The sequence below is a fragment of the Sinohyriopsis cumingii genome, chromosome 4, assembly GCF_028554795.1.
Source record: "Sinohyriopsis cumingii isolate HCF-2022 chromosome 4, ASM2855479v2, whole genome shotgun sequence".
Classification (NCBI taxonomy): Eukaryota; Metazoa; Mollusca; class Bivalvia; order Unionida; family Unionidae; genus Sinohyriopsis; species Sinohyriopsis cumingii.
The window spans coordinates 127,584,529-127,612,116 of NC_142964.1; the positions used below are offsets into that span (position 1 = coordinate 127,584,529).

Genomic DNA, 27,588 nt, shown 5'->3' on the forward strand with positions numbered 1-27,588 from the left:
TCGGAGCAGTACATGATTTTTCCGTAATTTCTTGTGCCTAATATCAATAACTGCTATAAAATCAAAATTGGAATCGTAATTGTAAACGTAATTCATCTACATCCGTAATGTTTAAAATTCTTAAGAAACATTATGTTCTTTGACTGTGTCTTTATGTTCATGGATTGGTACGTACCCTCAACTTGACTTACTTGCTCCGATGTTTTAGAAAAGACAATGGATATCAAATTTTACTGTCAAAACATTTTCTACGCCCAGTCAGATTAGCACCATGCTTTCTGATTTTCAAGAGGAAACAATTGTTCAACTTTCTTCTCATGCTGTAGCATTAAAAGGTAATGTTAGCCGATAGATATAAAAAGCCACACATCTGTGAAAATATATTGAATCGCTTTTAATTCCTAAATTTTCAAGATGGCCATTAAAGCGAATATGTGTTGCTAGATAACTGTATATAATATTCTTCGAATAAAAATAGATCTGATGATTCGTTTCGTCAGGCTTTAGTTAACTAAGGTGTTTATGTTTTTGTCATCCCATAAAACAACGATATTGATATTTGAAGTAATTTCTCATTCAGATCTTACACAGTGTTCCGTCCGTTGCATTCAGTCTTACAAAATCCCCGGTTTGGAAGAGCTTTGTGGCATCCGTCATGCACACAACACAAGGAAGTCCATATTCACGAGCCACTACAGCGCCGTGGGACAGAAGTCCACCAATCTCAGTAACTAGACCAGACAAGACAGGAAAATACGGTGTCCATCCTACATCCGTGAACAAACAGACCAAAATATCTCCTTTCTGTATCAGTCCCATCTCGCCTATTTCCTTTATCACGCAGGCTCTTCCAGTCACGACCCCTCTGCTAACAGCCATGCCTTTTGCTTCGAACATCGATGTTCTGTTTTGGTCTGATTCCAATGGCAGAGGTACTGGGATGTCAAAGTTGACTTTCTTGAAGCTATAATGAGATAGGATTCGAAAGACATTCCTTCTTTTTCTACTTTTTCTAACTAACTCTGCAGACCTCGTCTTAATCAAGGTCTTAATTTCCGTGTGCGTCAAAAAGAACAAAAGCTCTGGCTCGGGTAGTCGACACTCTTGCACCAGCAGGTCCGCTAGTCTCCAGTAGGCCCGCTTTAAGACATCCCCCATTTTGATCGATAAAGATTTTCCCCATTCCCTCTTTGCAACACCTCTTCTGGCAAGAGTTATAAGCAAGGTTCTGAACATAAATTTCTGAAATCTAGTGAGAGGACTTTTCAAATTCTCGACCATTTCTCCAATGTCTTCTTTCTTTAAATCAACGTCAACATGACCAAGTTTTATTAGGGTTTTGAGACTACGAATAAGTTTGGTCGGGTCCATGGCCCAAGACTTTTCCAGAAAATCTGCTTCGCTCACACATCTGTGTCCGTGCTTGTTCAGGAACGTGCGATATTTTTCTCCAAAAAGTTTTGATGATACCAAAAAAGTATGCCCATCTGCTTCAGACAAATCTAGAAAATAATTCTTCTCATGGGACTCTTGGATTGTCTTAGCGAGATCTTTTAGTGCTGCCGGAACATCAGCGCTATACACATTCTGACAGTTCGAAAGGAGATGTGTTAAGTCAGCACTAACATCTGGTGTTATTTTATTGGATTTTCCAGACAAGATGGACATCAAAATTGCAGATCCAGTGACGGATTGGGCTGATTTATAGACTGACCTTTCCCAGACCTCGAACAAATGTTCATGGCAGTGTTCTATTTCTCCCACAAGCTCGCTGACATTAGTTGAACAAGGCAAAAGCTGATCATTTTGTAACATTATTTCGTACGATCTTAGCACCTTTTCAGCTTTTCTTGATTCCATTCGCAATTTAAGAAAACCGATCAGAACTGAAAAAAGTGAAGGCTTTCTACCACGAAAGGTTAATAGGTTTTGCGTCGAGTTTTCTGGAAGAACCTCTCCTAAGACAAGCAGCTCTACTTTATTCTTGTCACTTATTAAACTGCTTAAGGCAGCTGCACATATCACCGACATACTCACGAACAAGCGATAGTAAAATGGGCACATGGGTTTTACGGCGTATGTAGGGTATCTAAAGGCGATGCCACATCCATACATTTTCTTCGCAGCCAGATCCAAAGTACGCCCAAATAAATCTATTGTAAGAGGCGATGCAGCCCCTGGCAGCATCTCCCCAATATTGCCAGTTGTTAAACATTCTTTCATATCTACAACTGGAGTATCAAATTCGTGCATTAGTTCTTCCTCAGTTTCTCCAAGAACACTGACAATAGGCCTTGCTTGGAGGAGATATAAACGTCCCTCAGCTATCGCCCATTCTACATCAACATGACATCCGAAATGGGATTCAATCAATATACCAACTTTGGATATCTTGAGCGCCATTTCGTCCTGTAAGCAAACATCCTCCTCGTGGATAGATTTATCATCGCCCTCTCTATTCTTGGCTGAAATACGTTTAATGATATTCAAATGACCATCTAGTGTTCGATTAATCAATACTGTATCGACATTTGTTTTGCCAGATACGACTGTCTCTCCAAGTCCAGGAAATGCATTAATTACCATGGAGCTTCCATTACTGGTCAATGGATCTGCTGTGAAGAGAACACCAGATATTTGTGATTGAACCATTTTCTGTATCACCACCGCCATTGGTTCTATAACGTTTTGTCCATTTTCTCGCCTATAGTTCACGACATTGAAACTCAACGATGATGACCAGCATTTCAAAATGGCTTGTATTATGGAGTGATAACCTGTCACGTTGAGAATGGTCTCCATTAGTCCAGCATTTGAAACCTCGAACCCATCTTCGCCGGCAGAAGAAGAACGGACAGCCAGATATTCGTTTTCATATTCAGTGCTAAATAAAGCGAGTAGCTTTTCTTTTAGTGCCAATTGGGTGATGTCAGATATTCTAGTTTGACCCAACGTCGAAACTGCTTCTTTGCAGATTTCCTCTAACTGATCTATTTTACTGTCTTGGATGCATTGTTGTATTTTTTCCATACATGATAATACGTTTTGATTTTCACGTATATGTTTTACATACGCCTCTGTGCCGACACAAAATCCCGCAGGAATTTTCACATCCAGTTCACTCTCTATGACTAACAGGCGAGACAACGAAGCGCCCTTTCCTCCAACTATATCAGGGCGTCTACTCAAACAATCAGGAAAGGATATCATGAGAGGAGTCACATTTGACTTAGTATCTAATTCACATTCTCTTGATAAAGAAATACCATGACTTACACCAAAGGAAATTCGATTGGTTTCTTCTCTGATTAGACAACCAAAGCAGGCGTCATCATTTACGATGTACCATTTAAAACATTGATCTTTCACTGATTGTTCATTCACCTCATCATCAGAGTGGCTCCTTATTTTTAATATTTTGCAATCTCCATCATCGGTAATAACTGTTTCTTCCATTTGAGGTTTTTTCTCGATCGTGTACACCAATCTCTCAAGCAGTGGCCAAATTTCGCCTTTTGGGTAGGCAATGTATCCATGTAAACTTTTGAAGTCATCAATATAGTCTTCCATCAGCATAAGTGTCCAACATGTTTGCTTCATCTTGATGTAGTGCACTGCACTTTGTTTCCTATCACATTCATCGCGATTAGAGAATGATCTGCTCCTCGGACTTGTGAAGCGGACGAATTTTCGTCCTAGCTGGTTTAGGTCTAGAGTCCCCCAAAGTCCTCCCCATTGGTCAAAGCGAAGGCTCTCTCCTCCAATCATATTTCGAAGCTCTTTGTAAGCTATCATACGCTTAGCAGAGATTTTTGCAAAGGACCATGATGTTCTGTTGAACACATGTTCATATGGATCCGAGGTACACTGCCATAGCAGAGAAATATTCGCATATATTGATTTTCGACCTTCTTGACTCGACTTCAAAAAGCCTTGAAAAGTTATTTTCCATTTCCGAAATGGTTCCAGTACTTTTATATACATCTTTCCAGTAAAGAGTTTATTGGTAGTTCTCCGTCTTATTAATTCATCTTCCCACATGTATACTACTCCATCGGAAGTCCGATATGTGACTCTACATCTACAAACGTAGTCTACCTTCAGCTGAGAGAAGGTGACCATGCTCCCATCTTCACTGAATCCATAGAAGCAAACGTGGTCTATAAATACATCACCTAGATTGTCGAGAAGATCAATTTCTTCCGGCAAAGTGGAAAAACCTTTGGCTGGAAGATGCTGTTTGCCATTTAGAAGAGACTTGATAAAATTTGTCCGCCATTTTGATCTCATCATCCATATAACAAGGCAATAGCCATATAGCATAATACAGCTGGGATATACTATACAGAAAAGGAACAAACTGGCAATTGTTATTAGTATTTCGATCATTTTCGAGCAGAAGTAGGCTGCAATTAATGAATTGGCACCAAAGTTACGTACTATGTTCTGTCTGAATTCCACTTACTGTTCCTCATGATCCGCATTTTTTGGCATTCGTCTGAAATGTAAAAACTAAATATTGTCACATCATCTTTGAATAATAAAGGAGCAAATGTAAAAAAAATATATCATCAATCCACTTAGAAGAAGACATACTTTTCAGCATGAAAGGAACTTAAAAAGATGATATATTGCTATGTTGACAAATGACAGCGTATTAAGTGACACGTTCCCGCAATATATGTGTTGTGCAAATTTATAACTTGCCATGCATTTTACTATATATTTTATAGTGAGATACTGAAATATGTTAACGGGAGAAAAATGGCATCGCCACAGTAGCGATATCTTCCTTATATGTGTTATTCAGACTAGTATTTCCATATTTAGGCCGTTTTCGTTTTTCTTCTTCTTTCATTCACTCTATCTCCTTATCTTCCACTTCCTCTTCCTCTACAACAGAATGTACAGATATTTAAATGTATTAACAATAGACCTTCAAGTGTACATTTATACGATCAATGATGTGCCATGAAAAATGCCTAGAAACAAACTCTAAACAGTAAAAGGTATTAACTTTATAAAATTAGTTTGCTAAAGGATGCTCCACCCATACATTAGATTGTATAACTGTAATAAATCGAAATTAAATGACAATAGAAAATTGCATATAGTGTGTGCTACCGAACTAGACTGCAAGCTTGCCAAAGCTACACCAAAAGTTTACGTTTCAATCTAGAAATAAATGAAAAGATTAAAAACCTTACAAGTATACTCACAATCATTAAAATATTTTGTTTAACGTCAGTCAGTCAGATAAAACCACTCCGTTATGTTTAGAGTTACTCCATCCGAATAGTATTAATCCGAACATACAATATGTGAACAATATTAAAACTTAAACTGTATTAACGCAGCTTTTAGTCGCACTGTCACAGGATGGAGAAGACCCGTGCAGTTAAATCGCTTTTACCCTCGAAAATTATATATATATAAAAAACGAAAATTTACTTTTATTGAGTACATATACAGAAAGATTGAACTTGTTAAGTGAAAACATTTCATATTGTCAATTGTGGCGAATCGTGACAATGCAAATTTCTACATAACTCGTAAACATGTTTCCATGCATCCTTAATGTATATGTGGGTACTGATAACGTTTGTAGGCGTGTAAAACAAAGATGAAGACAAGCTTCTCTACGAATGTAAGATGGAAAAAATTGAGAAATTGTAAATATGTATGTGCTGACATGGCATCAAAAGAAATCAGATAAGGTTCACATGCCGACATGGCATCAGAAGAAATCAGACCAGGTTCATAACCCGACATGACAACAGAAGAAATTCCACCAGGTTTACATGCTGACATGGCAACATAATACATCTGACAAGATATATGATGACATGGAATCGGAAAACATCCAACCAGACGTATATGCTGAAATGGAATCAGAAGACATCCGACCAGGTTTACATTCTGACATGGCAACAGAAGACAACCGACCAGGTTTACATACTGACATGGCAACAGAAGACAGCCAGCCGGTGTATGTGCTGACATAGCATCAGAAGACAACACGCTCGGTTTGTTTTAAAATTATACCATTCATAGAATTATAAATGAGCACTTTTCAACAACTTTTTTTATAGAGCATGAAAACGACAAAACGTTCCTTGCAGCAATAGTTGGAATGTACCATGCAAATATTAAGCTGATATTTAGCGGAATCCTAACAAATTGATTATCGTCATACTTTAATGCTTTTGTTGCATGCATGATGAGGTGATGATGATGATGATGATGATGATGATATATTTTGATTATTATTATTATTATTATTATTATTATTAAAATACAGATGGATTAACTGTTTGTAAATATTATTAGAAGAGTTGCCTTATATTTCTTGAAATCAATTTATATCAATCTTATTATAATGTCTGCACAACCCCCTCACTCTCCTGCGTTAACAGTCTTTCTGAAAATTGATATTTCATTCCACTGATAAAGTGCTGTTCAAAACTGTATGCACTCATCTACCCACACTATCCACCAGTATATCAAACACATTCCATTTAAGTTTATTTCCAATTGTTCATTTTCATGGACATGTGTCTTTCGCAAATTGAAACATAGATACATTTTTGGCCAACAAAAATAGACAGTATACATAAATTGTTTGCCGGTAGCATTTTTTCTGAGTTGGTTTACCCGCGTGTGTGCGTGAAAGCATGTTTAAAAAAGCAGAACAATTGCCTGCATCATCTATATATTACAAGCACTGTGTAACATTCGATTTCGATTTTTTGGGAAGAAGTGATCAGTGAAAAATCATATGATGACCTTGTTATTTACACTAAAGGATGGAGACAAATTAGTCGGTAAAAAAATGAAATGAAATCGCTGAATTAAAACAGAAAACAAAGGCCTTATTTGTTACGGTAATGCTGTAAAGATGGAAATTTTTGCTCAGCCTCTTTTGCGGAAGCTTGGTATAGCGATCACTTTGGCAGCTTGCTGTCCTCAGTGTGGATGTCTTCTACCATTCGTAATGCTTTTCTTTTCTAGCTAAGTAAAAGGTGCTATCGGCAAAATGTGTCTTTTGTTTTAAAGTTCAAAGACTTAGCCGCAAAATTTTCTTCCAAGCTGCATCCTTTCCGTCGATTCGAATATTGCACCAAACTCAAAATAAAGTGAGTTGATGGTGATTGAAAATTATGATATAACAATACAATTCTTTCAACTATTCCATATTGCAAAGTCTCCCAGCTTTGCTCTTCACTTTGCAATTTCGAACAGTGGAGAGAGACTTAGGTTACATCACGCACATTTCGTGGACTAATATGCGTATAACACACTAAGAAAGACACATTTTCGTGGACTAAGCTGCGTATAACACAGTAAGGAAGACATACAATATTATATGGCTCTCACCCTTGTTGTTAAAACGAGCTACAAATATTTTTAAAAATCTCCAATCTATCAATTTTGTAAACATACAAATTGTTACTTATAAGTAGATATCATGTTCTCTCGATCTTTCTTTTCATTAATAAAATTGCTGCTTTCTTGGCACATTATAGACATCGTAGCGATATGACTGAAAAATTGCTAAAGCTACGTTAAAAATCCAAATCACATCACACATCACAACACATGTTTTATAAGGCGCAAAACATACTTAGAAAGGGGTCCCGAGTGGTCTAAAGAGCTCTCCGTTACGGATCACTGACATCTCACCTCTGTCTGCGTGGGTTCGAGTCTCGGATTCGGCTAATGTGGTATGTGAAAAAGGTTGCCAGTAGCTTCTCGTGGGTTGGTGTTTTTTTCCGGGGTTTTCCCGGGTTCTTCCTCCATTAATACTGGCCGCCATGTATAGCATTAAACCCTACAACAACAACAACAACAACAGCAACAACATACTTAGAAATTTTACTAAAGTTAACTCTCTCCAGCATATCACTTTCTTTAACACTTGACTTGCGGTATCGCAATATTATGTGCATCCACGTTTAAAGAAAGTAATTCAAAACAAAAGACTTATTTCCAAACGCCGATGGCGTAAACTTTATTTGCAAATAAATCTTTTTTTTTAGATCTTTCCTAACTTTAAATAAGACAAAACTGAGCCATAAGATACTTTGCCCACATGAGTTGCTTATCATGCATATATGTACATAAGGTATTGAGTGTTGTAAGATCACATATAATTATCCAAGCATTTTCATGCATATTCACCCGAAGGGAATATTAGCATGGTTCAGGGCTGATCAAACATCATAACCCAACGTCCTGGGGTATTCTTATTCGAAATCGGACAAGCAGAATTCTCCAGTGAGTTAAACTGGAACAGGTGTTTTTAACTATTTTAAAACACACTGGGCAATCACTAATTTTCATATTTTAAACACGTTATCATTATTTATGCTCCCTGGGCGTACTGAATACTTGAATCTACCTTGATTTATTTGCTCACATCTTGTGATGCTACAGTAAGTGATCATTAATAACTGTCACGCACGTACTGCTTGTCTACATATTGGGACAGCGACCAAATGATCAACCCATCAAAATAATTCAAAACAAAAACACATGCGGTATGATTAACTAGCAGCCTTTTAAATGACTTTGTTTTACTGTGTTTACTCAGTCGTGACATTCGCGAGAGGATGACCATTAGATTGCAATCCACCGAATAAATGCGTTGAAATTAATGACGTGTCTTTTCCCTTTGAAAACTTATTAAATGACTTTTAATTGATTATAGAGAATCAACTTCATCGTGCTACATTGCGTTTTAAAAAGCGGTATGTGTTCCAAAGACAAAATGTATTTTATGCTCACTTTAGTAGAAGCAGTTGTCAAATGAGGCCATCATTTCAGAGAAGAAAAATTCATGTGAAAATGAAGGGATAAAACGTAATTCTGCCACTAAATCTGAGGTAACTAATTATTCAATATAAGCCAGAGTGTCAGCAACAACATGTCAAGTAAGACAAAACTAAGAGATACACTGAGGTGATAATTATATATGGATTGATTTCTTTGACTCTGAAGGTACGATGTTCTGCAATTATTTTCACCAACATTCCAAGCCGATAAATGTTACAAAAGAAACCGGTGTGTTTGTCAATGAAACTGAATTATTCAGAATTTAATCAAGCAAGTGTTAGGAACGTTATGGACCTCATAAAACCTGTACAGCACATTATAATGTATGACACTAGCCAGCATGTGTAACACAGCATAATGCATGACACTAGACAGCATGTGTAACACAGTATAATGCATGACACTAGCCAGCATGTGTAAAACAGCATAATGCATGACACTAGCCAGCACGTGTAACACAGTATAATGCATGACACTAGACAGCATGTGTAACATAATATAATGCATGACACTAGCCAGCATGTGTAATAGAGTATAATGCATGACACTAGCCAGCATGTGTAACGCAGTATAATGCATGACACTAGCCAGCACGTGTAACACAGTATAATGCATGACACTAGCCAGCGTGTGTAACACAGTATAATGTATGACACTAGCCAGCATGTGTAACACAGTATAATGCATGACACTAGCCAGTATGTGTAATACAATATAATGCGTGACACTAGCCAGCATGCTAAACAAAGTATAATGCATGACACTAGCCAGCATGTGTAACACAGTATAATGTGAGACACTAGCCAGCATGTGTAACACAGTATAATGCATGACACTAGACAGCATGTGTAACATAATATAATGCATGACACTAGCCAGCATGTGTAATAGAGTATAATGCATGACACTAGCCAGCATGTGTAACGCAGTATAATGCATGACACTAGCCAGCACGTGTAACACAGTATAATGCATGACACTAGCCAGCGTGTGTAACACAGTATAATGTATGACACTAGCCAGCATGTGTAACACAGTATAATGCATGACACTAGCCAGCATGTGTAAAACAGCAGAATGCATGACACTAGCCAGCACGTGTAACACGGTATAATGCATGACACTAGACAGCATGTGTAACATAATATAATGCATGACACTAGCCAGCATGTGTAATAGAGTATAATGCATGACACTAGCCAGCATGTGTAACGCAGTATAATGCATGACACTAGCCAGCGTGTGTAACACAGTATAATGTATGACACTAGCCAGCATGTGTAACACAGTATAATGCATGACACTAGCCAGTATGTGTAATACAATATAATGCGTGACACTAGCCAGCATGCTAAACAAAGTATAATGCATGACACTAGCCAGCATGTGTAACACAGTATAATGTGAGACACTAGCCAGCATGTGTAACACAGTATAATGCATGACACTAGACAGCATGTGTAACATAATATAATGCATGACACTAGCCAGCATGTGTAATAGAGTATAATGCATGACACTAGCCAGCATGTGTAACGCAGTATAATGCATGACACTAGCCAGCACGTGTAACACAGTATAATGCATGACACTAGCCAGCGTGTGTAACACAGTATAATGTATGACACTAGCCAGCATGTGTAACACAGTATAATGCATGACACTAGCCAGTATGTGTAATACAATATAATGCGTGACACTAGCCGGCATGCTAAACAAAGTATAATGCATGACACTAGCCAGCATGTGTAACACAGTATAATGTGAGACACTAGCCAGCATGTGTAACACAGTATAATGCATGACACTAGACAGCATGTGTAACATAATATAATGCATGACACTAGCCAGCATGTGTAATAGAGTATAATGCATGACACTAGCCAGCATGTGTAACGCAGTATAATGCATGACACTAGCCAGCACGTGTAACACAGTATAATGCGTGACACTAGCCAGCATGTGTAACACAGTATAATGCATGACACTAGCCAGCGTGTGTAACACAGTATAATGTATGACACTAGCCAGCATGTGTAACACAGTATAATGCATGACACTAGCCAGTATGTGTAATACAATATAATGCGTGACACTAGCCAGCATGCTAAACAAAGTATAATGCATGACACTAGCCAGCATGTGTAACACAGTATAATGTGAGACACTAGCCAGCATGTGTAACACAGTATAATGCATGACACTCGCCAGCATGTGCAGAAACTGCAAGAGTTGCTAATACACTACGCGGAATGGCCATTTAAAAACTAAATGAGAATGAAATGAAGAAAATGAGAGGTATCTTGAATACAATCTAAACCTTAGCCCAGCATTGATAACCAAGAGAAGAACGATCCTAAACTTGGTCTTAATTATAAGAACAGACTCAGGGCAAGAGACTTTGCCCTGTCAAATTCACCAGAATTTTAAGATCAGGTGTTAGGGAAAGTCTGAATTCCATGAAATTAATTTCCATGCTTGATGATGGAATTATTGCTACCGTATCTTGGCAAAAATATTTCTATTGTTTCTTTTCTGTGGACGAAAATGCAAAGATCAAGTGGAATCTGGTCAAGAAACTGAAATTTGGGGCAAATAAAAATGGAGGTGGAACAAGTGAAATTTCTACAACCGCTAGTACTGGACAAGTTGCCGAATAAAATTGATTAGCTATGCAAATAGTTTATGTGTTCATTATTGCAGAGAATACTTACAACATAGAAAAACATAAGTGCAAGATAAACTAAACTTCACACATTATTAGACATAATATAGAAAATCGGTTGCAAAAAGACATAACTGAATACACTGTATCAAACATAACTGAAAATTGATGATCCTATCAAAACTTCGCGTTTCATTTGATGACGAGGAATAAAATGATGATGATGATACATATACGTTTAAATATTTTTTGTTACATTTGTCTTGAAAAATCCAAAGAACGATTTAAACGATACATATTTACCCGCCCTTCTGCGAACAGAGTGAATATTGTCTTAATAATCGTGATTAGTTCGTATGTTAGTCTGTATTTCAGTCATTCCCTCTGTCAAACGACACATGTATATTGAATTTATATTGTGTACCTGACTATTTTCATGCTGGTGGATTGTGCGTACCTGATTTTTGTCATGAAGTTTTCTTGAATTTAAATTCATGACATGGCCTTGTTTACGAGTTAGTGTTTTTTTCCGCAAAAGGTCAGGTGACAATATATAAATAGAGGTTTTCTAAAGAAAGTCTTCATTCCTCTTTAATACCAGTCTTACGAAATCTGTGATCAGAGTTTATAGTTGTGTTCAGGTATAATTAGAGTGGAATTATTTATTGAAAGTATTCATTGGCATTGCAAAGGGCTCATTGACGTTTTGGACTAAAGCACTACTTTGGGATTATTGAGAACAAATTCAGATACATTCGTGACCGTTGAAATTCATTCGGAACATACATTAGGACAATGAAGACTTATGGAATTCATTCGGAACATATATTAGGACAATGAAGACTTATGGAATTCATTCGGAACATTCAATAATTTTGGATTTTTAGTATTAAATTTAGGATTATTTTGGATTTACTTCACATTACTGAAAGGTTCTCTTTATTCTTCTCTTTGTAACTTAGAGAAATACAATATTTGTTAATTTTACTACATTATGTTGGTTGCGCTTTCTTCTGTTACATAGTTTAAGACATAGATTCGTAACACATAAATTGTCGTTGCCACCTTTTCCGCTTGGAAGCTTTTAATGAAATTGTGAGGTCTATGTGCATAATTGATATTAGTGTACAGCAAGGTGTTACATGTTTCCTTACAAATTGTCAAAAAGTGAATATTAGTGTACAGCAAGGTGTTACATGTTTCCTTACAAATTGTCAAAAAGTGAATATTAGTGTACAGCAAGGTGTTACATGTTTCCTTACAAATTGTCAAAAAGTGAATATTAGTGTACAGCAAGGTGTTACATGTTTCCTTACAAATTGTCAAAAAGTGAATATTTTGAGAACTCGGTTCGTCTTCGTTTCTTCTCCTACACTGGTTGGTGTATATTATTGAAACTTTGTGGCTAGCTATATTGTTGGTGCATATGACTAGTAATTTTACATTTTTTCCTCTTGTGCGATTGTTTTGAAACAATCTTAAAATATTATGGAAATTGTATTCCTCATCACATTTATTCATTCACTGGTTGGAGGATTTTATTGAAATTTTCAATGGTTGATATGTGGTTTCAACAGAAGTGCAATAACATTTTAACATTTCATGTAGCCCATTTTGGCTAAACATTGTCTATAAAGTGTTTTTTATTATAAAAAAATTAAATTCTGTAAAGTTTCTTCTCGTGCACTGTATAGAGGATTTGAATGGAACCTTGAAGGATGGATGTGTTGTTGTATACCATACGGTTACTTTTATCTTATGGTTCTTTCGTCATGACATTTCCAGAAATGACGTTTCCACAAAAGTGGGTGTTTGGGGGTATTATGTTCAATATCGCTTCTTCCACACTGTCTGGAAGATTCTATAGGGACTTGTATGATAGAGTTGTGGCTTCTACAATGCACAATACTTTTTATTTTCCTGTTTCTGACTATAGTTTTGTCTAACGTTTCTTGAAAATTCAGCATAGATTATTTTCTCCTATGCAGTTCTGAAGATATTATTGAAACTTTGCAACCTAAATATGTTAAAGGTTTAGTTGAGCGGTAAGAATTTGCCTCTTCTTTGGTTCATTTTTGAACACATTTTTAAAAAGCTTCAAAATAGAGGAATTTTAAGAATTTAGCTTGTTTACTTAGTACCTATTATTAATTATACAACTGTGTGTAATATTATTGATAGACAGTACACCAGTATATGTGTTGGAAACATTCTGATCTTTCGTTGTTCAAAGTGTGTGTGTGGTGGGGATCTTTTTGAAAGAGATGTCTAAGTTTATATGTACTAGAAATGTTATTCACGAATCAAGTCCCCGTTATATTTACACTAATACCGATAAATTTACAGACTAATGTCCTAAATCGCTGTGTCAGGTGTCATATGCTTCAGTGACTTGGAAAACCTGTGACAAATTCAAATGATTGTACAGAAATCCTAATTAACACGCTTTGCAATGAAAGGAATGCATGGTATGCTTGCGTAGCTTTAACAGCTAAGGAAAAGACTGTTTTATGTAAAAGACGTGTTCCAAATACTAAAATGACATTAACATAATTGTAACTCTTCTTGCAAAAGTTTAAAGTATCTTCAACATTTTAGCCGCGCCATGTAGTCAGCTGAACAAATATACAGCATGCATACATAGCATGCACATAATTTCAATATTTGGCTCTGAGTATTAGGATGCCCTTAGTTATCATCTACGCCAGTTTTTATGTGCGTTTTATAGATTCTTCCTTAAATCATCATCGCAAACCACCGCGAAACTCCACGCTCAGCTGAAGTGAGGGCTACCTGTGATGAGATCTTGCTTTTCGTGAATATGCATCAGCTTGCTTAACCAATCCTTAACCATCTTCTCTGGAGGTTGACCCAGCATGATCTTTCATGTTGATTGAGTGAGAAAATCCGATTTTCTATTCCAGTCGCTTAACGATCGATAAGAGGTCACAATTCCGTTGATACATTCAAGCTTTTTCCGAGTCCCTAAAGGTACCATACAGAGGTCAAGGGGGCCGGTGGTACTGCATGTAAGTCGACTGGAAATTTCAACATGTCACACTACAACAACAAATGCAATTATTATTGACATTTACGATAATAATCTTGTCTGACCTGTTATATGTTTCAGGACATACTATTACGAATTAGACCACTTATATTTAATAATATCTATCAATGGTCTTTTACGTGACTTTCGGTGACAATAATTTCACACTCCTGACACCTTTATACCACGGGATATAATCTGAGCTGGTTTCTGCATGCAAAAGAGGCATTATAATATTGTGTGTCAATATCCTTGTTGGGTTGGTGGTGGGTAGAAATAGAATAGTGAGAATGGAGAAGGGGACAAAAGAAAAAGTGCAAGAATGTTTGTTCAAATCATGACAAACGCCTTAGACTAGTTTAATCAAGAGAAAAAATAAACTGTATAATTGTCGTCGGCAGTCAAGAGTGTAAAATACGTTAGATAGGATTTCAACTATCCAAAAAGAAGAGTTACAATGGATGTGGGTAAACTCTTGCATTAATCGAAAAGTTTAAGGACAAATTACATGTCAGGTTTGTACGAAGTTGTTTAAAGAATAAGAAGAGATATTGCTTTAAAAATTAATAATAATCCGGTTAGCTTTCTCTTACAATTTTGAAAAAAAAAACAACAGAAAAAGTACATTTGTTCCACGCATGCATATATGTATGTATGTATGTATGTATGTATGTATGCATGTCTGTACGTACGTATGTATGTATGTATGTATGTATGTATGTATGTATGTATGTATGTATGAATGCATGCATGTATGTATGTATATATGCATGTATGCATGTATGCATGTAAGGATGTACGTATGTATGTATGTATGTATGCATGCATGTATGCATGTATGTATGTTTGTATGTATGTATGTATCTATGTATGTATCTATGTATGTATGCATGTATGCATGTATGTATGTATCTTTGCATGTATGTATGTATGTACGTATGTATGTATGTATGTATCTTTGTATGTTTGCATGTATGCATGTATGCATATATGTATGCATGTATGTATGTATGTATGTATCTTTGTACGTTTGCATGTATGCATGTATGTATGTATGTACGTATGTGTGTATGTATGTATGTATGTATGTATGTATATACGTATGTGTGTATGTATGTATGTATGTATGTGTGTATGTATGTATGTAAGCATGCATGTATGTATGACTGACTGACTGACTGACTGACTGACTGACTTTATTTCCTCTTTAAAAAGAGATTACATCAGATTAAACAAATTCAGAATAATACAAGATCATAAAATAGAACAGAAAAGTGACAAAGATACAGTAGTAATACAATTGTAATACTGTGTAAGCTACCGTATTGACAAAACGAAATATCTCAATACCTGCAATTATGCAAATCTGCAATCATTTGGCGGAGCATGGCACTGATCTTTTAACAGTTGCTTGATGATGATAATATTTCGAAAAGTTAATACGTCTATAGTGTTATGTGCTTAACATTAAGTCCGAGATAGCAACGAAAATGAAATGTAAAACTTATAACAGTGTAATTCTATATGTAGTTTCTTTTCTTCATATGACGCATGTATTTATGCATATATATATACTTGTTTGCGCGTATGCGTGCGTGCATGCATTTATCTATGAATGACTGTCTAAATGACTTAGCAACCTCTACAGCAAAGAGTATATCAGGTTGCTAAGATACATATTATACATATCATAGAATTATGAGACACATCATAGACGAGAACGCAAGCATGATATATACATCGTCAACTAATGCGTTTACAAAATGAGATATATAAATACAGAAAACCATATAGAAATCTCTTGGAAATAAACATAAACAAATACATAAACAAATACATAAACGCACACACAAACAGCTGTTAGACAACAAAATTTGCGGATTTGACAAGAAGACTTTGGCCTTTAATTGTTTATATTTAATGTTAATTTACTACTTACTTTTAATATCATGTTAGGGCATGTTAGTTGATAGTAGGGCACACATTTTATTGTAGAATGAAGCTATGCTGTTTGCGGTCACCAACATGAGCCTATCTGATACGTCATCGTCAATAGACGACATGCAGTCAACCCTGCTTCCAAGAAGTGTCTCCAACAATATATCGTCTTCTTGATTGAATAAGTTAACCCCGTCTCTCACTTCTAAAGAGTCAATCACTCTCTCAAAGAAAACATTTCGTTCCTCTAGCAGCATTTCGCAGCCTAAAATAAGATGTTTCGCTCTGTCGTCAGTCTCTTTTCCACAGAGTTTGCATACCATAACTTTACCAACAGGCATGATATATAGTTTCATTACTTCAGAGAGAGGCCATAACATGGATGGATATTTACGCCCAAGAAACCATATATTACTTGGTTTTAAGTCCAAATGAATGTTTCTGAAGTGAATTAAATCATCCCTTAGTTCCATATTTGCTCTCCAGGTAGTTTCTTCATGGTTTTGGATAATATCAGTAATATGTCGATTCCAGATGAGTTTTTCTTCAGTTTGCATACTTTCTGCATAGTCTAAAAGAACATTTCCCATACCATATTTCTTAGTTATTTTGTCAATATCAGGTATAAATCCCGTCTGTTTTAGCGGGTTGTTCAGATACTGACATAGGCGCATAATGAAAATCTTTTTCCAGATAAAAGTCCAATCGCCCTTACATAATCGGTTGAAAAGGAGCAATTTCATCCTATCTATGTATGCTTCCATTGACCAGAGTCCTAAGGTACTACTTGTTGCCTCCGTAGGCGAATATTTATCGAAAGCTTGCATACGTCGCGCTGCATATCTCTGGCATAACTCAAGTTCTTCTATATTTGAGTTTGTGATACCTGACCATAGTTCACATCCATATAGGACCGAGGGTAGAATAATTCTTTTCCAAATCTTCAGACTTGTTAGAGGGTTCATTCCTCCATCTCTGATACCAATAAAATATAAAGAGTTTAACAAGTGTTTGCCTTTATCACATGCTTCTTTTATCGCGTCGTTTGGTTTTAAGTTGTATTTTAGAGGTATGCCGGCATACTTCTTACTTTTGACTGCCGGAATTGGAGATTTGTCGAGCATAAAAGAAGGTATACCAGTCGTTCTTTTGTTAGTAAACAAGATGGTGCAACTTTTATCTGCATTATATCTTAATCTCCACCTTTTCGCATAGTCGGAAATTGTATCTAGCAGCTGTTGCATTGAATGACGCGAGTTAGACATTACAGTTGTGTCATCTGCTAATAAGACACAAGGCAGGTGGAGATCAACAAGATTTAGACCTCGCAAAGTGTGATCTAATTCCGTGATCAAATCATCTATCATTACAAGAAAGAACCAGGCAGACAAGATACGGCCCTGTCCTACACCCTGCATAATATCGAAGCGTTTGGACAGCTTGCCCGCATATAAAACAGAGCTTGTTACTCTCTCAAACGAATCTTTCATGATGCGCCAGGTCTTCCCTTTGATGCCAAGTCTGTACAACTTGTGGAATAACCCGTTATGCCAAACTGTGTTGAAGGCTTTAGCATTATCAAGAAATGTAGCATAGACAGGAGTATTTTTATCCAAATAGTAGCATATAGATTCTTTGATACAGAACGCTGCAGTGATACTACCGCAATTATTTCTAAAACCCTGTTGCAACGGATTTGGAAAAGAAATCTGTTTAGAAAATATAAGTAGTCTACTATATATAATTTGTTCTAGAACTTTCTGAAGCACTGGAATTATAGTTATATCGCGGTAATTATTCATATCTAATTTGTTCTTTCCCCCTCCTTTGAATATTGGTATAACCAAACCTTGTTTAAAGTGGCACGGGTACTTCTCGGCCTCGTACACTTTTGTGAATATAATTTCAAGTAATTGTACACTGCTTGGAGGGTCCGCAAACAGTAAATGCTCAGCAACAATACCGTCGTGGCCACATGCCTTATCTTTATTGAGAGAGCTAATTGCACTACTGATTTCGTCTCTAGTGGGGATTTTATCAACAAGTTCATCAAAGTGTGAATAGGTTTCTTTAGTTTGTTTTCTGACCTCTGCTAAGACCATCTGGTAATGATTTTCATCGTACAGATAAGTATTGTCAGGCAGTGATAAACTGGAGAAATGATTTGCCCATAACTCTCTAATAGAGTCGTGATCGCGTACAATTTTTCCGTTTGATTCGATTTCGTGAATGTAATCGCGTTTATTTCTTTTATTCCGTATAAACTTATAGAAAGTAGAAATATCGAGCTCTGCAGCCTTTTCAAGCTCACTAAATTGTTCTCTATCGTATATTTCTTTAGCTTTCAATAATTCTTTTGCAAACAATTTCTTCGCTTTCTTATAGTTCGCATATGATATATATTCCCAACCTCTTGGCCTACCATTAGAAATCCATACCCTGCGTTTCAGCCGCATTTCCGTGTGAAACTTTTTTACGTTTAATAGTTTCCAATAGGGGTTAGCGTATGGGCAAAACCTCTTTATGGGGAGAAACCTAGATGCTGCTTCATGTAAAATCTTTACTGTGTCTTGAATAATAATTTCAATATCGACATTCGTCGCTAATTCTGCTTTATGCATTTGCGCTAACAATTCGTTGCGTGTTGCTTCCTTATATCTATTCATTTGTTCTGCTGAGGCTTTCTTCCAATTTATGGAATGAATGATATGCTCGTCAGCCATTATTGTCTTATGTACTAAAGGTGTGACCAACTCTATTTTTACAGGAAGATGATCTGAAATGTTTAAAGGATGATCATCTATTATTTCTGCCTTAACCACTAAATCGAATTTACTTTTTTGCAATAGTATATGGTCTATCAAAGATTTTGATTTGCCATCGGTTGAGAAAAAAGTAAAATCTGGCCCTTCACAAATGGATTGACTATTAACAGATATTAGATGTCTATCGCTCAGAAACTTTTCCAGAATAGTGCCTCTAGCGTTTGATGTTAAACCATTTGCTTTGGAGCTAAACAGTGAACTTAGCTGACCATTGAAGTCTCCGGCAAGTATGGGAATGCCTTCTTTGCAGAAAATATCAAACTGATCCTTTAGTTCTTCTATTGTTTCGGAGTAACTTGCAATAGGAAAATTAGTTGATGGTAAAAGTGCCCCGAATATAAAATATTTAAGTCTATCATTACATTTTACCTCTATCCCTAAAACTCTGTCACTGCCAGCGCTCGACAAGGGATTAACGCGGAGTGATTTCCTATAAAGGATTGCTATTCCCCCGAACCCCGTATGCCTTAGCCTTTCTTCGAAATTTACTGCTAGTCTTTTGTCAGAGCGTGCGAATGATTTAAAATCTGGATGTATATTATCTAGGAAATTGAGCTGCTCCGGAAGAAGCCAATGCTCAGTAAGTACAGCAACATCTACCTCATTTAGCAAAGAATGCAAGTAAGGTGACCCGTACATCACTCCTTTTACGTTCCACGTCAACAAACGAAATGTATGACTAGACATTAGTTGACTTAACGAAAAATAGATTTTCAACACAAGTATTGCAAAGACTTTATAGCAATTTACCATAATATATGTATTTTACTTACTACTCCTTTATTTATTTACGCCAGTACTGCTGGGTGTCCTTATCACCATAATCCTCATACCATTCTCTTGCCCATACAAAATTTGGCCAAAAACCTTCCTCTAAAACTTTCTCAAAGTCTAACTTATCTATCGTGATTAAAACAGTAAAAGTGTCCTTTCCTCCTTTTACTCGCCAATGCTTTAATATCTGAGAGTCAATTACTTCTACCCCTTTAATTTTAGCGTGTTTTTTAATACAGGTTCTCATCTCCTCTCTTGTTCTATCAACTGGTATTCTTGACATTAGAACTCGACGTTCATAAGAGTTCCTCATTCGTTTATGTGGTCTGTAGTTTCTGTTGGTTGTGATAACTTCAATCGGTTTGTTTACTTTATCAGTGTCCTTCAATGAGGTGCCCGGATTGTTTGCTAATGGTGACCTTCTCTCCCTATCGTTGTTCCTTGTGTGTACTCGTGCCGAGTATTTCTGATCTTGGAGATAATCACGTACATCGTTATCTTTAACTAATGTAGGTTCTTCGTTGGAGGTATTGAGTATGGTGGACAGTGTCGACGCCACTCTTTCCCTTGAGTCAGTTGACTTGGCCGTATATTCTGTTTGATCCGATAAATGCTTGCCTTTCGACGATATGTATGTATGTATGTATGTGTGTATGTATGTATGTATCTTTGTATGTATGCATGTATGTATGTATGTATGTATGTATGTATGTATGTGTGTATGTATGATGTATTTATGTATGTATGTATGTATGTATGTATGTAAGCATGCATGTATGTATGTATGTATGTGTGTATGTATGTATGTATCTTTGTATGTATGCATGTATGTATGTATGTATGTACGTATGTGTGTATGTATGTATGTATGTATGATTGCATGTATGTATGTGTGTGTGTATGTATGTATGTATGTATGCATGCATGTATGCATGTATATATGCATGTATGCGTGTAAGGATGTATGTATGTATGTATGAATGTATGTATGTATGTATGTATGCATGTATGTACGTATGCCTGTATGCATGTATGCATGTAAGGATGTATGTATGTATGTATGTATGTATGTATGCATGTATGTATGTATATATATGTACGTATGTATGTATGCATGCATGCATGTATGTATGTATGTATATATGTATGTATGTATGTATGTATGTATGCATGTATATATGCATTATGTATGTATGTATGTATGTATGCATGCATGCATGTATGTATGCATCTATGTATGTATCAATGTATGTATTTATGTATGTATGTATGTATGTATCTATGAATGTATCTATGTATGTATCAATGTATTTATGTATATATGTATGCATGTGTCTGTCTATCTAACTATATATATATATATATATATATATATATATATATATATATATATATATATATATATATATATATATATATATATATATATATATAATATGAATTAGGAATGACTGTGTAGATACATTATAATTATTTACTAGGTCGTCATGCGAGTGTGTCTGCTACATACGAGTGCATTTAACATAGATTAAACAACATCATTTTATGGTGATGTGTGCTTAGTCGTGAGGGAAGCTGAGCTTGTGTGTGCAGGCAAGGCGATGGGTGCAGTTTACCCGCGGAACTGGGTTCGAATCTTCGTAAAATACGAATAAAAAATTCTCGGTCCTGTATGATAGTATTAGTATAGTTAGTATTAAAATATTAATTCTGCCTACTATTATCAATCTTTCTTCTATAGAATCCAGGGATAGCACTTTCCGTTCTGTCTGGGGTATATTTATAATTCTCTCCCTCTCTCTCTCTCTCTCTCTCTCTCTCTCTCTCTCTCTCATATGCAGGATTATATGTGAATAAGTACAGCCTTTCGTACAATGAAAGCCAAGTTTGTTCCCATGTTATATAAAATCATGGTTCATTTGTCACAATGTAGAGGCTTTCTAAGGTGATACTCTAAGTGTTCTCAGACAAAATTTAACTTCCTCATTATATATAAGATTTTATGCAGGCACGATCCATACTTATACTTAATAATAAAGTCCGGTGTATAAGCACAGTATGAATTTCAGTTCTACTCACTAATCAGCGTTTGCTATGACTCGTTTTAAATATGAAACGTTTTGAAATTTATCCCTGAGGTATCTAATATCAGGAACAAAAGTTAGTTTACAGTCAAAAGTACGTCCAAATAATTATAACAGCGGCAAGAGAACCGACAAGATAGAATTTTGTGTCATCACTGAATCTATGCAATCGGTAGAAGTACATACAACCAATTTAAGCCCTTTTTTCTGATCGTTTCTAAACTTTATTTAAGCAGATATGCAGTATATTTTCAAAAGTCTTGAATCTATAGCACATCATAAACTGGTCCACCTATAATAAACAGTCAGTTCCTGTATTAAGGCATTTCACTGTTTAGTAACAATGGATACTGAAGAAGGTGACTGTCAACTATTTAAGGTACGCAAATATCTTGATGATAGCTTTCAGATAGAATCATAGTAATTATCTCAACTATTAAATATATTTTTCAAAATGGATATAAAGAAAGGTAGATTTACCCTTAGACCTAGGTTAAATAATTCAAGAGGACCTTTACTATGTATATTTCCATTGAGGTGTGATAAGCTTTCAGCAGACGCAGGACAAAAATCCTTGTTGGCGAGCATGTAAAATGTTAATTTCCAAATCACCACCATGAATATCGAACCTTAACAAATAATTTTTGTTAATTTAAACAGTCCTCAACCAATAATCTCATTTCCATCATAAATTCAATAACACAGAGCGCCATTAGTTGGCGGGAAGAGAGTAGGGCGGTCGATGCGGACACTTGTAAATAATCTAAATGTTACCAACTAGAGTCGAGGTACGAGTACAACTCTTGTAAAGTTATAGATAACCATTATCTATTGTAGGATTAAGAAAATATTGCTTTGCAGCTACTCCCCCATAGTGTGATGATAATATTTATCTTTTATAAAAAACAAAATAAAATTTTTCCCAGATATAAATTATAATCTCTTTATTGTGCATTTAGTATACCGCAAAAATATTTTTTTTATAGAACATTCAGAAAATAAATTATCACACAAAACTATATTCTGATAAATTGTGTATATTTCGGTGAGGAGAAAAAAAAAATTCATTAGCTTAACACGACTACAAACATCTCAGTATCAAGAGATAACGTGAATTGTTTGCAAGTTTGGATGACATAAAAAAGTGTAGTCCAAGCTAGTTGTTTTTCACAATAAGTGAATTAAATAGAGGATATTTGCTTGAAAAGAGTGAATAACGGATATATTTGATCGAGTGGATGAAACACTCAGTATTTTCACAAGTGGCGAAGCCACGAGTGAAAATACTAGAGTTTTTCACCCACGAGATGAAATGTATCCGTTATTCACTCGTTTCAAGCAAATATTCTTTTTATTTTATGCTCACATACGTTGGCTACCTAAAGTTTGTGACAAAGTGAATTAGCAGATTTCTTATGGTAATGTCAGCTGTTTACCGTACATGTTATGCTGTGCTATGTGTACCTGCGCACAAAGTTAGTTCCACATCAGATTGATAAAAATTAACTGATATTTCCAGAATAACAAACTACAAGTTTCAAGGATAACATACAAGGATTATTAATAAGAAAACAATGTAGAATTGCCTTTTTTTTATATTAAAACAGAAAATCAAAGGGAGATAAGTATGTTCTGACCCCAAAAAGTAGTTCCTGTAGTGAAAAAATAACAATATTTTTTCACTACATTGAAATATCAATATTATTTTAGATAGAAAATCAAGTAATTCACTGCTTAGCATAAAATAAACAGTTTTACTTATCGATTTAAAACATCAAAATGATATCATGTCAATGTTTAAAAAATATGAATATTTACTGATTATTTTCGGTGATGATAACACCGAGACAATCATATTAGTAGTATTAGTACAGAACTTTTAAGAAAAAGTATTAGGATTGAAATTTTCTCTAAATTGTATTAAAAGTAATTTTTCGTTAAATTGTATTGAAAGTAATTTTCCACTAAAATATATTGAGATAAATGTTACATATTTGTGTAATATAACTGTATGCTATTTTATAAAAAATGCGCTTTACGAGCAGGTGCAGAAATCAATAAAATACATTTTGCTCGTATCTAAATGTCAACAATTGTCAGCATAAAATACATTTCGCTCGTATCTAAATGTCAACAATTTAGATTTGGAGGGAAGCTGCTGGACAGACAAATCATTATATCAATATTGGATGAGTTACGCAGATTGTTCACACGATGGCCTTGGGAAAGGTCAAGGGTCAAGGGTCTTGTTCTGACTGGACTGAACGAAACCAAAAACTTTATAAATAGAGAAGCGGGCAAATGAAGGGTTAGCTCGTTCCTCGAGTCAGAACAGCTCTGTCTTTTCCTTACATGTAAGAATGGTCTGTGTTCGCAAACTTCTTTAAAGAATGGTCACTTTTTAATATCTGAGACTTTATCGGTAAAGTTCATATTTTTCCAACATTTTTGTGGGCTTATTTTATTTTATATTATATTATAATGGAATGTTTAATTGTATTTGCGACAGGTATTATTGGAAAAGATGAATTCGCTACCAACTTCATGTTTCGATTTAATCTGGAAATAAAAGATTCTTTAAGTAATAATGAGTAACGTTTAGTAACATATTCCAAATTATTATTCTTTTTTAAATTTAGTAAAATGCATTTCTTTAAAATGATTGTTGCATTAATCGCAACTATTGAATTTTATACTCATTGGATATTATGAAGTAACCGAGATTTAACAATCTGTATTACATTCTAAAGGCAGAAATTATACAAATGAAGTTGGTAAGCTCGATGGGAAAGTGTAATTTTATATGTATTTCTTGTATTTTAAATATAACGGCCTTATACATATATCTTTAGAATGTAGCATTATATATATCAATAAAAAGGTCGTTCCTGGAGTCAGAACAGCTCTGTCTTTTCCTTACAGCGATTCCGTACCTTATTCTCCAAGATGTAGCTGTATCTACACGGTTGTTGGTGACACCCTTGTTAGAGAGCCTAAACTCCTTCCTCTCTCTTTCTCTCTCTCTCTCTCTATCTCTCTCTCTCTCTCTCCATGGGCAAAGACATTTCTTAACTTATGATTTATCCCTTCTCATACCTATTGATGAGAAGAAGGCTATGATGCAGACTTTATCATAACAGTAGCAAGATTGTTAAAACATTAAAAAGTAATGTATAAGTAAGGACTCAATTACGTATCTGATGTGAATAAAGATACAAGTCTCTTTTCAGCTAAATTTACAGTGCAAAGATCTCATCAACTTTACAACATCAATTTACAATGATTCGACAGAAATACTGACATCGTTTTTGACAAAGTTCCGTTAAAAACAGCACATGATATCTATTGACCTCGGCTGGGCCATGTATGTTAATTTTGTTATGTTGTTTGTTCCATCATTTATGATTTTAATATTTTCAATTTGTTTCTCAGTGTTGTCTTACTAGTACAAGTCGTGGTAATGTAATATACAGGTTTTAAGTTTTCCTACTTTGTCACCCCCTATTATCCCTGACACAAACTGTTCGAAAGATATAGACAGGACTGCCGTTACAAGAACGCACGACCCAATCTCGTTAACTTTCCAATCTTACTCATATATTTTAACTACATTCAAACCTCTAAAAAGACAGAACTTTGAATCTTTTGAGATTCCTTTTCAACTTTCAAAGCCTTTTAAAACAGCGATTTTGACACCTGTTAATACAGGTTAGAAAAAAAGCATTCTGAACTGTTGCATGTCATGTCACATTGATATAAAGCACAATGAAAGAGCATATGAAACTAACAAAAAAAATCGCTGCAGACGCCCGTTTACAACAGGAGGATTCCATATACTAACTTCATTTGTTATATAAATCAACATGTTCCATATGCTTCGCAAAATACATGGAATGCAAATCCAACAGACAAGCATCGGAACGTCAAACCCTTCACTGAATAGAAAACATTGCAGACACGCTGTGATATTGTGCCAGACGCAAAATGGTCATGCTTACCTCTTAAAGGGTGAACCTTGTAAAAAAAAATGCATACCCTTCAAGTGCCCACCGAAAGTACCTTCTTGTTCAGTGTATCGACTTCACCTTAAGGCCATGGATTTTTTTTTAATGCGAATTCGATTAAACATAATTACGAAGATATGCTAGAACGTGATGCCTTGGACGTTTCGAGGTAATGTTTATGTATGACAAGTTTTGGCCTTGCCTCTTAATGATTTTGTGTCTGTTAGCATTAACTTTTATTTTATAACTAAAGATTTTTTATTTATTTATATTTTTATAGTAATATATCTTCACGTTATTTGGAAGGGTCGTTCCACTTAGTTTGTTTGTGCATTGCTTTTTGTGCATTTTTAGACCTTTAATTTTAATATACAGTATCTAGGCATTGTTATGCTGACGTGCCGTTAAAGCATATCTCTCTCTCTCTCTCTCTCTCTCTATCTATCTATCAATCTCTCTCTCTATCTATCTATCTATCTATCTATCTATCTATATATATATATATATATATATATATATATATATATATATATATATATATATATATATATATATATATATATATATATGCATACAGGCTAAACATTGGATATATGTATTATGTATTATGTTTTCATTAGTGTGAATCTTTGTGTTTAGATAGATAGGTAGGTAGGTAGGTAGATAGATAGATAGATAGATAGATAAATTAATAAATAAATAGATAGATACGCGTAAGTGCGAGTGAAAAGAGAACGAATGATTAAATTGAAAATAGCAGAATGGACAGAAGTATTCACAAACTAACAAAAATATAAACCTACTTATATGTTTACTAGCATAAATGGTATATTTATCTCTTTAAAACCGCTACAAGAAAAAAACATACCTGAAAAGTTTTGTTCGTTCTAGCCAAGCATGTGTTAGACCATGGATCCACGCCATCCAGAAAGGAATCAGATTAAGTTTGGACAAGGAAAAATTTAAGGATATAACCAGTCCTCAAATGTATTCCCGCTCACGCCTAATTTACGTCAGCAGGAGCATGGCATATGACGTGCTTTGAATAATCTATGCCCCGTACCTGTCTTCGCATCTGGACATATTACACAAATAATTGTTTATCACGATGCTTAACCTGGTATATATTGTCCGTCTGGGCCATGAGAGAAGTGAGGTTATATGCAATAAACATAGCTGAACTTTCAGTTTACGAAAATTGGGATTGTTTTGTAATTATTGAGCACAAATATTATTTTAACATTGAATGATATTCCCAAAAGTTTAATGGAGAAAGTATTGTCGAAATGTTTATCGTATTATACCTAATTATATTATATATCTTAAAATATAGATCCCAGTAGTGTTCACCTGTAAAAATATAATTTTCCCATCATGCCACGCGACGCTACAAATAATGTTCCGGCAGTCGATA

The 27,588-nt window shown here is 35.3% G+C and overlaps 1 protein-coding gene across 2 annotated transcripts; it reads right to left on the bottom strand.

Annotated features, from left to right (window-relative positions):
- Positions 1 to 373: 373 nt before the first annotated feature.
- Positions 374 to 27,175, bottom strand: LOC149802076 (uncharacterized). 2 transcript variants are annotated; one of them, XM_089956473.1, is made up of 3 exons: positions 27,043 to 27,175; positions 14,294 to 14,560; positions 374 to 4,498 (listed from the first exon to the last, which is right to left on the bottom strand). In XM_089956473.1, exon 3 carries the CDS (start codon positions 4,387 to 4,389, stop codon positions 577 to 579), a length of 3,813 nt encoding a protein of 1,270 aa, XP_089812599.1. In that variant the 5' UTR covers positions 4,390 to 4,498; positions 14,294 to 14,560; positions 27,043 to 27,175; the 3' UTR covers positions 374 to 576. The 2 variants fall into 2 exon arrangements, with proteins under 2 accessions (XP_089812599.1, XP_089812598.1); XM_089956472.1 differs by lacking the exon at positions 14,294 to 14,560.
- Positions 27,176 to 27,588: the final 413 nt, after the last annotated feature.